Below are 17073 nucleotides of genomic sequence, written 5' to 3'. Positions count from 1 at the left end.
TTCACTAAATGTGATGGGTAACTGGGTGATGATGAAACCAGCGACAACGATCTAAGTGAGTCATCCTCATCTTAATCTGCTCCGGTAGGTAAATAAAATGTTTAAGATAACGTAAGCTTGATATGTTAGCTTCTGTTTCACTAATGGTGCGTTCGCTTTCTCCTCGGATCTCCGAATTTCCGACTAGAAGAACATGAACGTGCTCTAAAGTTTGGCTTCACTTTACTAAATGCGACGGGTGATTGGGTGAAGATGAAACCAGTGACAACGATCTAAGTGTGAGGCATCATCGTTTTAATCTGCTCCAGCAGCTAAATAAACTGTTTAAGATAACGTTAGCTTGATATGTTAGCTTCCATTGCCACCGTTATCAGCTAATGGTGCATTCGCTTTCTCCTCGGAAATTCTAACTTCCCAGTAGGAAAAATCAAATGAAAAAAGACGGCAAAAGGAATGAAGACACACAGTAAATTTAGTTCACAGTAAAGATGTTTGCTTCAGTTTAATTATCAGCTTATAAAACTACAAGGACAATGTTAAAATACAAACAGTTGAATGTTATTTATCGTGATATTTATCAAATATTGTTATATATTGAGGAAAATATATTTTTAATTATAAAAGAGAATTAAAATAATAAACACTCAAAAGTATCAAAAATTGGTACCGTTAAGTACTGGTATCGATTCCTAGGTACCGTGAATTAGTACCGAATCGATTCAAATGTCAAAGGTACCCATCCCTACTTTAAATCGATTCACAATCAATATTAACAAAGAGTGTCAGTTCCAGGATTAACTACTTTGTTGTGCAAGTTAGTTAAAGCTATGGGAAATTTTTTATTTTACTTTAAACTGGTCATGCTAAAAAAAAGCTGATTTACAATGTAAAATGAAGTGATTCTAAAACTGTAAACAGAAACAATCTTTTGACCAAAAGGCAAAATTTATTTTTGCTTACCTTGTAAAATATAACAAATCTTTAGTTACCTAACAGTAGATTTGAAAGTAATACAGTCAAATACTTTTCAAGTATGTGTGGAAACAAGTTTAACGTTTGAGTCCTCAACTTGTTTAATAAAAAGTGCCTCGGATTTCTTACAAAGGGAAATGTTTTCTCTCATTTATCAATAACTTCAAATAAATACATGAGTAATCCTGGGTACTCACTTATCAACTTGTACCAACAGAGTATGGAAAAAAATTGCATTCTAGGCCCCACTTATCAGCAGATTCAAAAATAAATCATCCCAATTTATGGGACCACAAAAGTAAACAGAGTACAAACTCTTTTAAAAAAGACCAAAAAAACATACAAAAGTGCATCTCAAACCTGTAACATGCCAAACATTTGAGTTCCTGGAATCAATTCTGAATCTTTATAAATAAGAATCCCGATTCAGACCTGAATCGATTTTTTTCAGCACCTCTACTGTTCTGTGGTATCCTGCCACATTAACCCCGGCTTTCCACAGGAGCCGTCAGCAGCACGTTACTGCAGCAGCGCGTCATAGCTGCTGATAGGAACCGCTGTGGTCAACAGAACCTTTTCCACTGGAGCCGTCAGCAGCGCGAGTCGGCCGCGTCTCAGGAGCAGCATGTCGCGGCCTTTACGCGCCGGTTCTATTTTCTACGCGCAACGCCTCTGAAACGGGTCAAGTTCGACATTTTTGGGGAAGGAAAGACAGGAAATCGGACGCGGAAATGGAGAGAAGCTCCCGAGATTTTCAGAATAAAGAAACGTACTGCCTTCCAGTAGCTTTACTTTTAAAAACAGGTACTAACTGTGCGTCCCCGTGAGAAGTTATCACCTAGCTAGCGGTCTGCTTTTTTTTTCAGGTCTGTATTGGCGATTATAAAACGGACAGAACATAAAACACAAACCATGTTGTAGTTTTCTCCTGCTTGTTGTTGTGTTTACTGACCAAGTCACTCGTGTGACTTCATGCTCTGTCGGTGACAGCTGCTCCCCTGCTGCTTCGCGTCTCGTGGGAAGGGCCAAGCAGCAGCTTACGCGAGCAAGACGTGCTGCTGCAGTAACGTGCTGCTGACGGCTCCCGTGGAAACCCGGGGTAACACTCATGTATCTGGTCCCCGATAGTGTATTTACCAGGGATGAGCCGGATACTCGTTTCAGACGAGTATCCTGTACGGATAAATCATTTTTGATGAGTAGGAGCATGAAACGAGTAAAACTTGTAAATATCTGTAATCGTGCTGAAGGAAAATCCTCATTGGGTAACTGACTGTCTTCACGCTCTGTGATTGGCCAGTCACATAGAGCGCCCGCCCCTCCCTACACACAAAACTGTGCAGCCGGAGCTCACGGCTCAGTCCGCGTCCGGTCCATCCACGCACACACACACAGACAGTAACGGATCTCTCTGTGCTTGCTTCATTGTTCACGTTTCTTCAGTACTCCCTAGATTTTCTTCAGTTTGCTTTTTTTTAAAGTTACTTGAAAGTTATTTAAAGTTACTCTTTTCGTAACGTATGTGGTGCATTTGACAAGACAGCTGAAAACGGCTCGTACTGCGTCAGTCACAGCCTCCGCTCAGTTTTTTTTTTCCTCTCTCTCCTCTTCCTCAGGATCCACTAGAGCCCTGCACTGAAGCCCTAGGCCCTCGGGTCAGCCCAGCCCGATGGCCCTCGGGCCGGGCTTCGGGCCAATGACTGTGTAATTACCTCGGACGCCTTTATTTTTAATCGAATTCATTTTAAAAAATTGAAACACTTAAACCAGGGGTCGGCAACCTGTTCCCATTACCCATTTCCCACAGTAAAGAAAACACTGGGAGCCACAGCAGCCGCAGCATTGTGGGCGGGGCCTACCCTCTGACAGCAGAGCACTGCTCACAACAGGTGACAGCAGCCTGTACCGGTCGCTCGTGTACGTCAAAGTTATCTTTAATAAAAATATAATCAATAAAATGATTTATATAAAATGGATCCAGAAGTTGTAGCCCGTCTCTGCCGACAATATTTTGATATGTTTCACCCTGTTGGTGGTTTTACTGAGCAGGTGCCACTTTTGTCATACGTTTCTTTTTAAAACATGTTTAGACTGTTCAGAATACAAATCCAGGCTCTGTCACGTTTGATTGTTGTAATTAAACTTTGTAGGTGGGGAAGGTCAGAAAAGGATCCGATCAATTTGTTTTCCCCTCATTTACAGCGACGGAGATAACGGCGCAGTGCGCCTGGCTCTGGTGTTAATTAAGTTAAATTATATCTCTTTGCAACAATTTTCACAAGAAAACAGAACAGTTAAAAGCAGGGCTTGTGTTGTGTTGATCGGATAGTTCCCGTATTTGACCGTTTATTTTGACGGAGAAAGAATAGAAAGAATTACCCCGACGCATGCAGACGAACTGACACGTTATTCTACGCACATCGCAGATGTAGCTAAATCACTCAAGAAAAGATTCCCATCTGAACATCTGAGCTGGACACTGCTAAGATGGCGCTAAGGAAGTCAACCTCGCCTCCTCACCGGCTCAGTCATCGTTCCTCTGGAATCAAACTCCAATCAATTCTGATCTTCTTCCTACCTTCTCCGATCAGCCATCAGACTAGAAAGTCGCATTTCTTCTTTTTATGGTAACATCGTTCTGCTCGGGTGTTACTAGATCACATGTTTAATTCGCCCAGCGCCAGCTCTTCTGCGTTTGGGTCAGACCGACACGCTACACTCGAACACGCTGACAGTTCGCACTGTTAATCCTGACAACATGACCTGACTTTAGATAAACGTTAGGAAATGGATGAATGGATTTTAGAAACTGATTATTAAAATTATTATTCATTTTATGAGCTTTCTATTGAACCCTTCTACCTCTGTGAATTTTTAGTCTTTGCTTTCTTTTTTTTTTTTTTTGATGATATCCACAGTTTTTCTTCACACCTACACAATCACTGCAGCCCCCTCCTCCTTCTTCACTCCATTCCACGCCCCCTCCCATCCATCCATCCCATTTGGTGGTTCTCTCAATGGATCACTTTAGCTATTTATAAAATCATCAAAGCCCACAGCTTCTAGCACACAGCCACTTGTGAGGGAAAAAGGGGAGAAAAAGAGAAGAGGAAGGAGACTTTGAGAGGAATTTAAAGAAAAGACAGAAGTGGACAGGTGGGAAGAGATTAGGAGACACAAACAGGACAGAAAGGGAACAAACCAAGAACTGGACATAAAAGGGACTGAAGGTTGAATTAAAAAAGTAAAAGACAGAAAAATTTAACTCAATTTCCATAAAATGAATCAATATTGTTTACGGTATTTATTAGGATTATCTGTAAAAACCATCTTCACTCTGTCCAAAACTGAACCCAGTTTCTTACTGGCAAGTTGCTGCTGGCGACATTGTAAAGAGCATTTTCAAGAGAAATCTCAAAATGTCTAAAACCATATACCAAGGTTCTTAACTTCCTCGTGTGAGTCACTGCACCTCGGTCTCGAGTCTTTTTGAGCATGCTTAAGAAAATGTCAAAACTAAAATATCTAAAACGATTGCACTGTTACATATAGCAAAAGGGTTGCTTGATAATAATTCATTATATTTGTTATATAACTCAATGATCATACCATACCTGAACTACTGCATTGAAATCTGGGGAACAACATATAAAACTTACACAAATTCCATTTACATCTTACAGAAAAAAGCAATAAGAATAATCACAAGGAGCAACTACAGAGATCCGTCAATCCATTATTTATTAAATTAAACACACTAAAATTCTATGATCTGGTGGACTACAATATTTTAAAATTTATGTATAATGCAAACAAAAGGAACGTACCTGCAGGATTAATTAAACGATTTTCAAAAAGACATAGCAAATATGATTTAAAGGGACATGAATTATTTAACATACCTAGACATCGGATACTCGTAAAGGAACATTGTGTCTCCATATTTGGAGTTAAATTGTGGAATAAATTGAATACTGAACTCAAGAATGCAAAAACAATATTGACTTTCAAAAAAGAGACAAAAAATAAAACGATTAACTTATATAGATCCGTTACATAAATGTGTGAGGGGAGGGGGGTGGGGGGGATTAAAGGAACAAAATATTAACCTAGTATGTGCTTGTATGTGTATATATGTATTTTTTATAGATCTGCAACTTAATGCTTCTTTCTGTGTAAATTGTTTTCTTTTTCTATTTTTTTTCTCAAATTCATGGGTTGAGATTTTGTCGGCCAACAGGTCCAGGAACTATATTGTTCAATTTCTTTAAGAATCATATGATTATTTCATTTGTATTAATGCTATTTTAGTTAAAAGGGGCAGACAACATAAGTTTTTCTTCTTTCTGTCCCCTTTTTCATTTTGGCTTGCAGCAATTTAGTTCTGATTGTATTTTTATTTTAATGTCAATAAATGAAAATAAAAGATAAAAAAAAATGCTCCTCTTGTTTTCTACAAAAATAGTCACCAGTGTCTGTAACGCTTCTCAATTTGGTTTCTGTCTGAAAGTTCAGCAATTGTCAACTTGTTGTGTTACATACCAGGTTTCATTATTATTTTGTGTCACCGCCCTAATCAGTTATAGATTTATGTCCAATGATTACCTACTTAGATTATTTAAGTTTTTATTGGATCTTTACTGGATATTTCCAGGACATCCTGTAACATGAATGCTCTGACATCCTTCTATGTTGTTTTCCTCTTGTCCAATGAAGATGTTAACAGTTCCTTGAGCTAGCATTAGCATTAGCTTGGGCTAGCGTTAGCAGTAGCTTAGGCTGACATTGTTCTGCACAAGCAGGAAAATGGAGTGGTTGTTAGGTAATACGCCCACCAGAGGGTAGTGCAGAATTCACACCAATCCAAATATCCTTTGGTGAATTTGAGCCCTAAAGCTTAGTTAATACCATCAGCGGGTGTGCAGAAACATGACCTCACAGTCTCTGCACGAATCTCGGACTGTCTTTCTGACATATCAAGATGGATGAAATCCCACCATCTCCAACTCAACCTCTCTAAAACTGAATTACTTGTCATGCCAGCAAAACCATCCATACAGTAAAATGTCTCAATCCAAAATGATTCCTATCTCTGGCTCCTTCAAAGGCAGTTCGAAATTTGGCTGTTGTGATTGACGACCAGCTGACCTTTAAAGATCACGTTGCCTCTGTCGCTCGTTCATGCCGTTTCGCGCTGCATAACATATGAAAGATCAGACCATACCTAACACGATGTGCCACCCAGCTCCTGGTGCAATCTGCTCGATTACTGCAATGCCCTTCTAACTGGTCTTCCAGCCTGTACTGTGAGACCTCTTCAAAAGGTCCAGAATGCAGCGGTGCATCTGGTCTTCAATCAGCCTAAAAGAGCACACGTCACCCCTCTGTTCATTGAGCTCCATTGGCTACAGCTAGCTGTACGCATCAAATTCAAATCACCAGCACTAGCATACAAAGTCCTGGCATTGACTGAATAGTGTTTGTTGTTAGCCTCAAGGCTAACCTGGTGGCTTCATTATAACTTGTAGGTTGCTTTGGACAAAAGTGTCTGCTAAATACATAAACATAAATATAAGATTGAATTACAGCTATTTTTATGCTATGATTGATTAGTTGGTTAATTAGCTCAAATTTTGTTGTTCTATTGTGCAGGGATGGACTAGTTTGGTCTGCTGAGATCTATGTGAACATGTCGTATGAAGTGAAGAAAATGTTACATGCCTGCCTGCCATGAGAACAAACATCTCAGCTCTAAAGCCGATCATCATCCGCATACATCAAACGTCACGTGATCAGGAAGCAGAAAATCCATTTGTTAGATCGTTTTGGGCCGCTGCTGTAAAAAAAGTGAGGAGCGAACCGGAAAAGCGTCTGCCGATCACAATTCAACAACGTATTATGAAAGAACGGATAACACTCGAAACGCGCGGATTCTTCCTGATGTAAGAGGTGAGTCTCCGCTTTGTTTTGGTTGTTTTGGTATCGACATCATCCTAGCGCGCAACGTTCTGTGACTCTTAAAAAACAGTAAAAATGGTGAGAAACGCCAGCAGCGAAGGGCTTTACCGATCAGGAAATGGCTGGCAGTGAATGAGTTAAAGGGAAGTATTCAGAATACAAGATTCAGCAAAGTAACGGAATACGTTACAAAACCCATTTTATAGCAGGTATTCAGTATTCTGTAACAAAATTATTCTCCTCAACACTGCATCACAATCTACCACACACACACGCGCGCATGCAAGCAGGTGATAAAGTGAGCGAGTTAGAGACCAGCAAGTCAAAAGTGTGCTTTGGAAAACAAAGAACATTAATAAGGATGAAAAACAAAAACACTGGATCTCAGTCAAATGCTTTAACCTCCTTCTGCTCCTGGAACTCAGTGATACACTTTAATATCCTCTCAGTGTGTGTGTGTGTGTGTGTGTGTGTGTGTGTGTGTGTGTGTGTGTGTGTGTGTGTGTGTGTGTGTGTGTGTGTGTGTGTGTGTGTGTGTGTGTGTGTGTGTGTCTAAAGCACCCATGCATAGAAAAACCCTGACTTATGTCTGTGTGTGTGTGTTTGAGTGTGGGAGGCGAGTTTTAGATCCCGTGACCTTCCCCCCACGCAGGTTGGAGTTACAGAAGCACCTGAGCTGCATTCAGACACGCAGTGTTTGCAAATATTCTCCAGAGTATTTGAACCCGTAGCGAACGGTGAAAAAGCAGGAAAACTTGTGCCGTGATTCCCAAAAGCATCTGGGTGGCCGGAATAAGACGCTCCCGGGGAAAACTCAATCACAGAAGACTACATCAGTCATTGCAAGCTTGAAGATCATTTTTTGAACTTTTTTTTTTTTGTGCTTTTTAAATGAGTGCTTTAGTTAACAATCACTTCATGGGGTTTATTTTAGGCACATATACACACCCACACCATTTTCTCTTCCCTCTTTCTCCATCTCTCGCCTCTTTTCCACCTCATCTATCCCATCTATTATATTTTGGCCTTGAAAACGCCCTCTTCAGCCAGCTTTCAGCTGAAGTATCATCCATGCACACCTGTTTTTGGTCCTGCTCAGCCACCGTACGTTTATAAAACAACCAATTCCAGCCTGTAGTGTTTTTGTGTTTCATCATGCAGGTAGCCCACAGAGAAAATGTAACTCTTCTCAAAGGACTTGTAACATTTTTTGAGAGCTTTTTACATATTTTCCTACACTTGACACGAGCGTCTTTTAACTTTTCAAGAAAACCCTTTCCCTCCCTTACACCCTTCCCACTCATCCTCGGTCTCTCCCTCTCCCTTGAATGAAATCCACCCCCACAAATTCACCGAGTTCTCCTTCGCTTCTGCCCCCACCCTCTTTCTCATCCTCACATCTTTTCGTGCATCTGCCCTCCTTTTCTCGTGCTCTCCTACTTTAGCTATTTCTTGCTCTCACTTCCTCTCGTATTGTCTCCTGCAGCCCTCTCGAGCCCTCTAAAGGGATAATTTGTCCATTAGCTCTCTTCGAGGAGACAGTGAAGGACACTCTGTGGCTTGTTACAAGCTAAAACCCAACTGATTATTAACATTGCAGAACAGGACACGAGCAAATCACACAGAGGCATTAGAGAGGTTTTGCATGAGAAGCTATTAAGGAAATAAGAGCTCACCAGAACATTAAGTGGAACATGAAGCCTGTGCATTCACATTGATGAGACCAGCCCCAAAACGACATACATTTCTATGAAACTGAGATGACCTAATACTGTGTAAGCTCTTACAGCCCCATGAGCCTCACACAGGATTTCTGAAAAAATGGAAAACAAAACAGCAGAATCCCGTCGAGGCGCTACAGTTTATTGTTTACGGCATCAACAGCGTGGGAGTGGGCTGCTTCTGCTCACGGTGGTTTACACCATTCCACACCAATGTGCCGTAACATTCAAACACCTGTTTTTGCTTTGTTTTCTTTCTCCATAAGATGTTTTTTAAGAGGTGTAAAATGTTAAAGATAGCTGCAGGCTATACGTAAATAAAAGTTTGACTTATTTTTTGTAAGAAAAATCGGTAACGCTTCCTTTTACGGTCCCCTAATTACTAAGTACTTACATGGTAATTACATAGTAAGTTAAAGTGTAATCTTGTTTTTCTGAGTTCTTAAACAGTTATTACCATGTAACTCAGGTTCAATTCTAGTTCTTATATTTCTTAATCAATCCCAGTATATACAGCTTTACAGAATAATTACACTTTGTTACATTTCTACACTTTAATTACACAATAATATAATTAAACTCACCATGTAATTACCATGTACGTACTTGGTAATTGTCACGGCGTGTGGGCGAGGTGAGCGGAGGTGAGGCGAGGATCCAAACGCGTGGAGGAAGGCAGGCAGACAGGTAGGACGTTTATCATAACTTTAATAAGAAGCACACAGGACACTGAAACAATGGACCGACACAAGACACAGAACAGAAGGGGCTTAAATACAAGAGGGCCGGGAGCTAGAGTGATTGGGAAAACGAGAGGCAGGTGGAAGCGATTAACGAGACAAAAGGCTGAACCAAACGGGGAGACAGGACAGGGTGTGACAGTAATTAGGGGACTGTAAAAGGAAGCGTTACCGGAAAAGCATTTAAATCGATTCACTACAATATAATTATTAGGGATGGACCATATATATCAGCATCAATATCGGTATCGGCCGATGTTAGTCATTTTTTATCATATCGGTATCGGCCCCATAAATAAAACCAGGCCAGCATTAACAACTGATATTTTTTCCATCTTGTCTCCATTTATTTATCCGTTTCAGAGGGTGAGGGGGTGATGTGTAATTGTTTAGTCATGTGACAGTGATTGTAATCATCTCAGAAGCGTAAATGTGTGTGTGTGTGTGTGTGTGTGTGTGTGTGTGTGTGTGTGTGTGTGTGTGTGTGTGTGTGTGTGTGTGTGTGTGTGTGTGTGTGTACGTAATAACGTAAATTCTGCTTTAAAATTTTTCATTCTATACAAAATCTGCTGATTTTAGAAGCATTGATGTCAGTATATCGGTATCAGCAAATATCGGTTATCGGTCATAACAGCGATCTTGATATCGTATCGGCCCAAATTTTCATATCGGTGCATCACTAACAATTATTAATTGATGGCAAAAAAAAGCAAAAATCAAAAGATGACATTCTTGCCTGTGTGTACGTGTGTATACATGAGTTTGTCTGTTGTAGGGAGGTACGTGGTTAACCGGTTAATTGCCGTTAATGTTGTTAACTGCTTCAAGTCCTTCTGCTGCGCTGGGTGCAATATATGTTGTGCCACCAGAAAGCACAAGAGAACCGCTATCAAACATGTTTACTGGGTGACAGAAGAAGAAGAAATGTGCTCAAACACGAAGCGGTTACTAACAAGTCAGGAGCAGTTGTTTCTTAGTTATTTAATTCTTGGAACACAGTAAGCCTCACATCAAAGAGCTGAGCCTGGATTCCAGTTAAACGGCTATTTACCATTAAGGGCGTCAATAGCCAGTTAAAGAAATTTTGGTAAACGTGCATAGTCTGTTGTGTTACCAGAAGTCAGAAAATACCACAAACCACTTTCTGGGGTCTAAAGGAGCAACATGTAAGCATTTTACAGCAAAATAATCACAAAACAGTCTAATGTTTCAATCATGTTGGAAGGCTGGATGATTAAAAAATGTTCCATCCATCCATCCATCATCTGAACCCGCTTGTCCACGTAGGATGGGGGGGGGGGGGGGGGGGCTGGTGCCTATCTCCAGCGGTCAATGAGCAATCAGGTGGGGTACACCCTGGACAGAGTGCCAGTCCATCGCAGAGCAACACAGAGACACACAGGACAAACAAACATGCGCACACTCACACCTAAGGACAATTTAGGCAGACCAATCAAACTAACGTCATAATTTTGGACTGTGGGAGGAAGCCGGGGTACCTGGAGAGAACCCACGCATGCACAGGGAGAACACGCAAACTCCATGCAGAAAGATCCCAGGCCGGGAAGCAAACCCAGCACCTTCTTGATGCAAGGGAACAGCTCTAACCACTGCACCACTGCGCAGCTGATTCAAAAATGTAAAAATATTAATATTTATTATTACAAAAAAGGTCTGTGGTTTATTTTTCTGTTCTGTTTACTTCAATTACGGAGGTTTCATGGGTAATAATTTACATTTTTACTTGTTAAAGGTGCGGTTTACTCGCATATTCAATACATTTGCAGTGTTCTTTGGTGTCAGTGCCTTATGAGTCATTAAAAAAGCTATGATGCTCTTGTTCTGAGATGCAGAGGTGTGCTGAAAAAAGCAGGATTACTCATTATTAATAAAGATATGCACACACCTCGCTTCTGACTGGCTAACAGAATGCATTCAGCCATGTTGCAAAGTCGCTATCACCAAGATACTCTGCTTTCTCTCCTCGTTGCAAAAAAAACCTTTTTAAAGCCTTCCTGGGGGCGGGGTAGCCAAGATGGGCGGGGCTATGAATGCAAATTCAGTGTGACATAGATATGTGAGGGTTTTCAAATCATCGCATTTCACCGTCTATTTTCTATTAGACGCTAACACAGGAGATAGGTGGATAAAAACTCAGAGTGACTGATTATGTTCAGAAATAATCATTAAAAATGGTGGCTGCATGGTGGCGCAGTGGTTAGCATTGTTGCCTCGCAGCACGAAGGTTGCAGGTTTGAAACTCGGCTCGGCTGCGGCCTTTCTGCGTGGAGTTGCGTGCTCTCCCCATGCATGCGTGGGTTTCCTCCGGGTACTCCGGTTTCCCCCACCGATCACAACATGCCCTATAGGTTATAAATTGTAAGTCGCTTTGGATAAAAAGCGTCTGCTAAATGAATAAACATAAACATGTTTTTTTCAGTCAACCACACCTTGAAGCACCTGGAAATCTGCATGTGATTTTTATTTTTGAAACTCTCTGGATATTTTATAATGTTTTCATGTTTGACTTCCTGTATGGCCCGAGCTAAACTGCTGAGCTTGATGCGATCTGGAAGCAAAACGCATAAAAACTAGGCTTGAAGATAATACTTAATGGCTGGTGGAAACGCACCCGTTCAATATAAAGGCAGCTAATTGATGCGTGCTACGCTTAGCAGAGGTTACGCAACCCTTACGTGTCCAGTGGAAAGGCCTGAGAGGACTCTCACCTGAAAGGTGGAGAGTGCTATGCGTTCCTTCATTAAAGGGTTGGCCTTTCATTTTATTTTTCAAGTTTAAAATTACTAACTAGTTGCTTGAAGGACAGTAAGATATAGAAAAAAACAACTGACTGAAACTCTTTGAGGGGCTCTGAAAATGGCTGTTTTCACAGTACTTTAGGCTCAGTTAATTGATTAATTTACAGGAGCATAAAGTAAAAACAAAAGCAGATGTTGGTGTTGCAGGAAAATAAAAATACACTTCCCTTTTTCTAATTTTTTTAAGTAAATATTCAGACAAAGATGATGTTGACTTTTGCAGCCACTGCTGAATCCTTCATTCTCCCAAACTCTGGCCTGTGGAAGCTATAAACCAACATTAGCAAACAAATCTATTATAAAATGTTGTGCACAAAAAAATTATTTAAAAAAAGCACAGCAACCTGACGGCAAATATTCACACGCTCACAGTGTGAATATTTGAGATCTCCCACAACTCTGTGAAAAAGAACGCCCAAACACTGATATCTCTTTTCACACGTGTGTGTGTGTGTGTGTGTGCGTGTGTGTGTGTGTGTGTGTGTGTGTGTGTGTGTGTGTGTGTGTGTGTGTGTGTGTGTGTGTGTGTGTGTGTGTGTGTTATTTGACCTTGCAGAGGAATTCTCACACCTAATTTACACAAATGCTAACTGCAGCTAAATGCTAATTAGCTGCGTTTTGAGGACAGACTTGAGTCAGAAAATTTAAAGCACAACTAATTTCCATCAGAAGATGTGAATTTAAAAAAAAACCTACTTCTGCTAACCCGTTCCCCTGTGAGTGCCCCCACAGCACCTGCTTCCTCAAAAGCAGTCTTCCGACTCGTTACAAACTGTGTACACATATGCTAATTACCAGCTAACCCACTGCTGTGTTGAAAAGCATCTTAAAGCTTATAGAGGGCTGGATGTTTCACTGTTGCTAAGAAACCAGAAAATCCTTGAACATCTAACTGGCTGTTAAGACAGTGGGGGAAAACACAGACTTCAAGCAAATAGAATAGAAGTAGAAATGCCAAAAGCTCCTCCACATTTTTATCGTGTTCCTGTTATAGTTATTATCGTTTATCAGTGTGAGAGCTGAGAACAGGGTGTCTGTCTCTGCTGGACGGGCTGATTCCTCAGAAAGTATAACAAAGATCAGAAACCTTCTCTAAAATGGCTATTTTTTCCCCCAGTTGAATAGATAATAACTTAAAGACATGGTAGTGATGCTTCAGGTTACATAAAAGCAGCAGCGCAGTCTTCCTGATCTAAAATGAACTAACTTTGGCATCTAGGAACTAAAATCCCCCGTTTCACTTTCTCTTTAAAACCATCGCTCACATGATCAGTTTTAGTTTTAAACACCTTGATTCTCAAAAGAAAAGTAGCCTTTTTGTCGTGTGTGTGGGTTTCTATCCCAACACACAACACAAGTGTTCTGGTCCATTGATAAGAGCACATTGTGACATTTTTTACAATAAATAAATATATATAGAAAAGTGTACATCCTCTTAAATGGTACAACGATAACATGACTGTCTGGTGAACTAGACCAAATTCTTCCTTTGCAATGCTGTGTCTACAAACGCTCCATTGGGACATCTGCGGCCCCAAGCAGCATTCTGGCGGGCCAATCACAGCTCTCTATAGGGGTTTCAAACCAATAAAGTGTTGTGACTGGTGCATAACAAGATGGCAACAGCTCATTTGAAAGGGCTTTTACATCATTTTTGGATCATTTGGACTTGGGTTTTATTAATCAGGAGCAGTTCTTTATTTAGAAAAAGGATTCAATTTCACCTTTTTCAACGGCAGACTGCCTCATTTACCGACATCCGTTGCGGTGAGTACGTCACATTGTTCATTGTCCGGCATGCGAAGATCGTTTGAAAGACAAAGGTAGAACCCGCCCCACGACCGAGAACCGTCAATGGAGCGTTGCCGGATAAAATTATTTATTTTTTTAGTTTGGCTTGTCAGGCTAGGGTGAACTGTGTTTTTGTTTTACAAATAAAAAGGAGACTTTACAGTTTTGGCTTTCCTTTAGCACCCCCTGGTGTCCAGTTAGTAAAATCGAAAGTGAAACTCATCCCCTAGCCGTGCGTTTGTCTTTTTGACGCCTTAATTTAACAGCTGAAACGTTTCCTCATCCTTCTTTAGTGTCTACAGGAGTGATTAATCACTAAATTAAACAAATCAGCTGGAAAATGTGCTGGAAAACATGCTGGAAGCAGACTGCAGCGCCGAGTATGTCCGCTCCACATTTACTAAGTCCAACAGGAGGCGGCCCCCCACTCTGAAGTTGCAAGTGCAATATTGTGGCCACAGTGTGCTGTGGGGGAGTGACATTTCATTTTCCTTGTAAAGGGTGATTTTAGTACATACTGGCTCAAGAAAATTACTTGAAAACATGAAAAAGTTGCAGAGTATTGCTTTAATGATTTAATTCTGAAATTTACTTTCCAGAGAGAAAAACTAAATTCCCTACGGAAAAAATTAAGTATACACTAGAGGTTGACCAATTTTAGTTGTTCTAACAGCATAAATTGGCCGATATATCAGTCTACCCCTAGTATTCACCTTTCAGTCATAATATATAACATTGTATTGTATCATTGCAACGTTTTGTACTAATATAGTAATGTATTACATCAGATCGTAACGATATACAAAACAGTAGAGCTGGACGATATGGCCTAAAATCAATATCACGATATATTGAGGATTTCACCTCGATAACGGTAAATGGACGATAACTACAGGTATGCGCAGAATCAAAAGTTGTCCACTAGATTGGGCTGTCACATGTATTACTTTGAGTCACATTTTTACGTGACTGACGGTGGTACAGCTTCTTATAATCAAATTTATTGACATGGGAAAAATTATCTCAATAAGGGTCAGAAATTTCGATAACGATAACTTTTCGATTTATTGCCCAGCCCTACCCAACAGTATTTTATTGTATTAAATTATATGGCATTGTTTGACAACAGACTGTATCATATTGTATTTGATCACTTTATTTATTGTCCAGTATCTACAGTATATACACTACTGCATTGAATACTGTTTCCAATCAGATTTTATTGTCCCATCCACATTCAGCCAACACTTTTAACACTCACTATCACAAATAAAGCATTAAATATTAATCAATATATTTTAGTGAATTATTTCTACTGGCCAGCATTTAGTCCATTTAAAATGCCGTTTGAGGTTGTTCTATGCTCTGGGCATCCCTTCCACACCAGAGCAATCAGTGTCCCATTCTAAGTTAAGACCTAAGAAGTCATTACTATGTACAGCACCTCCCACTAGTGTGCATACGTGCACTTTTAACTGACCTACCTTGACACTGGAATCCCTGCTTGCCAAAGCCCCTGTGGAGAGAACATAAAGAGAGCAATTTACACACATAATCTGCAAAACGGACTCGTGTAGCTCTTTAACTTAAGATCTTTTCATGGAGTCTGATGTTAAACTGCAGATCCATTGTACCGACAGACTAGGGAGAGCAAATCGAGCACACGCTGATCCACAACCACAAAGCTATGCATGAAGGACACTCAATTATCACACATGTTGATTTGCAGCTGCAACCGGTCCAAAAGGTTCAGACACGCCTAGTCAAATGGTATGGGCAATGCTGGGATCATGCTAGGTGCATGAATGAACACACACACACACACACACAGAGCCCAGCTCGTTTTCATATTGTAGCTACAAATAGATCATCTGCACTGATAGATAGATAGATAGATAGATAGATAGATAGATAGATAGATAGATAGATAGATAGATAGATAGATAGATAGATAGATAGATAGATAGATAGATAGATAGATAGATAGATAGATAGATAGATAGATAGATAGATAGATAGATAGATAGATAGATAGATAGATAGATAGATAGATAGATAGATAGATAGATAGATAGATAGATAGATAGATAGATAGATAGATAGATAGATAGATAGATAGATAGATAGATAGATAGATAGATAGATAGATAGATTATCCGACTACAGTCCTATCTAGGTCATCTACATATTAAAAAGCTTGTCACTTCCAGCAGCCATTGTGGGATTAGTGCAGAAAATACTAAAGGGCCAAATCTGAGCTGTAAACGAGTGTGTGTGTGTGTGTGTGTGTGTGTCTGTGCGTGTGTGTGTGTGTGTGTGTGTGTGTGTGTGTGTGTGTGTGTGTGCGTGCGTGTGTGTGTGTGCGTGTGTGCAGGTGGGCTGTAGGGTGGCGTGTCTATCCAGGTTCAGGCTGAGGTGGGCGGCTGAACTGGTGTCAGCTCTGTCACTCACTGAAACACTTTATTCTTTTCACTTCTCAGGGAAACCTTTCCTCACCCTGTGAGATCCGCGGCCTCTCTGCCTACTTCATCCCATCAAACGACGGTCTGCAGCTCTTCTCTTTTATTTTACTAGAGCAGCCCACTCTGTCTTCTCGTTTGTCCTGCCTTACATCGACGAGTATCAGTGAGATTAAATGGACGTTTGTTTTGGGAATGGAAAGTGCAGCTGGACAGTCCTTCCTACTTTCTCTATTCCTGGTGAAACTTGAAGGAATAGTTCAGATGAACTAAAGCAGCATTGCAGTGCAATGGTTAAAACAACTGAGCACTGTTGTAGAGAGCTATAAGTTTGGAGAAATTGTGTTTATTTCTGCAAGAAAAACAAACTAATAGTCACTCCCAATGGAGCCAAAATGTGTATTTTAATTTAGATTTTCCCTCTCAGGCATGCTTTCATTTTGTCTTTCCTAAAGATGATTGAGAGTAGCGTAATTTCATTTCTCTGTATGTCCTGTACATGTGGCAGAATTGACAATAAAACTGACTTTGACTTTGATAATGTACATTTGCAACTGTTGAACCCAACTAAAACGTGTGCATACAGTTTGATGCAACCTCAAGCTACATTTAT

General features: G+C 40.4%; 1 protein-coding gene across 2 annotated transcripts in view; it reads right to left on the bottom strand.

Moving 5' to 3' along the window:
• Positions 1-17073, bottom strand: part of prkcbb (protein kinase C, beta b) — a 166559-nt gene that overhangs the window by 147040 nt on the left and 2446 nt on the right. For both annotated transcript variants that reach the window (XM_054750673.2, XM_054750672.2), the window contains exon 2: positions 15486-15517. In XM_054750673.2, coding sequence (XP_054606648.1) covers positions 15486-15517 — 32 coding nt within the window. The remainder of the gene's footprint in view (positions 1-15485; positions 15518-17073) is intronic.

This window comes from Nothobranchius furzeri, chromosome 12 (assembly GCF_043380555.1).
Source record: "Nothobranchius furzeri strain GRZ-AD chromosome 12, NfurGRZ-RIMD1, whole genome shotgun sequence".
Classification (NCBI taxonomy): Eukaryota; Metazoa; Chordata; class Actinopteri; order Cyprinodontiformes; family Nothobranchiidae; genus Nothobranchius; species Nothobranchius furzeri.
Note: the sequence above shows the minus strand (reverse complement) of the source record. Positions and strands in the feature narration are given on the sequence as shown.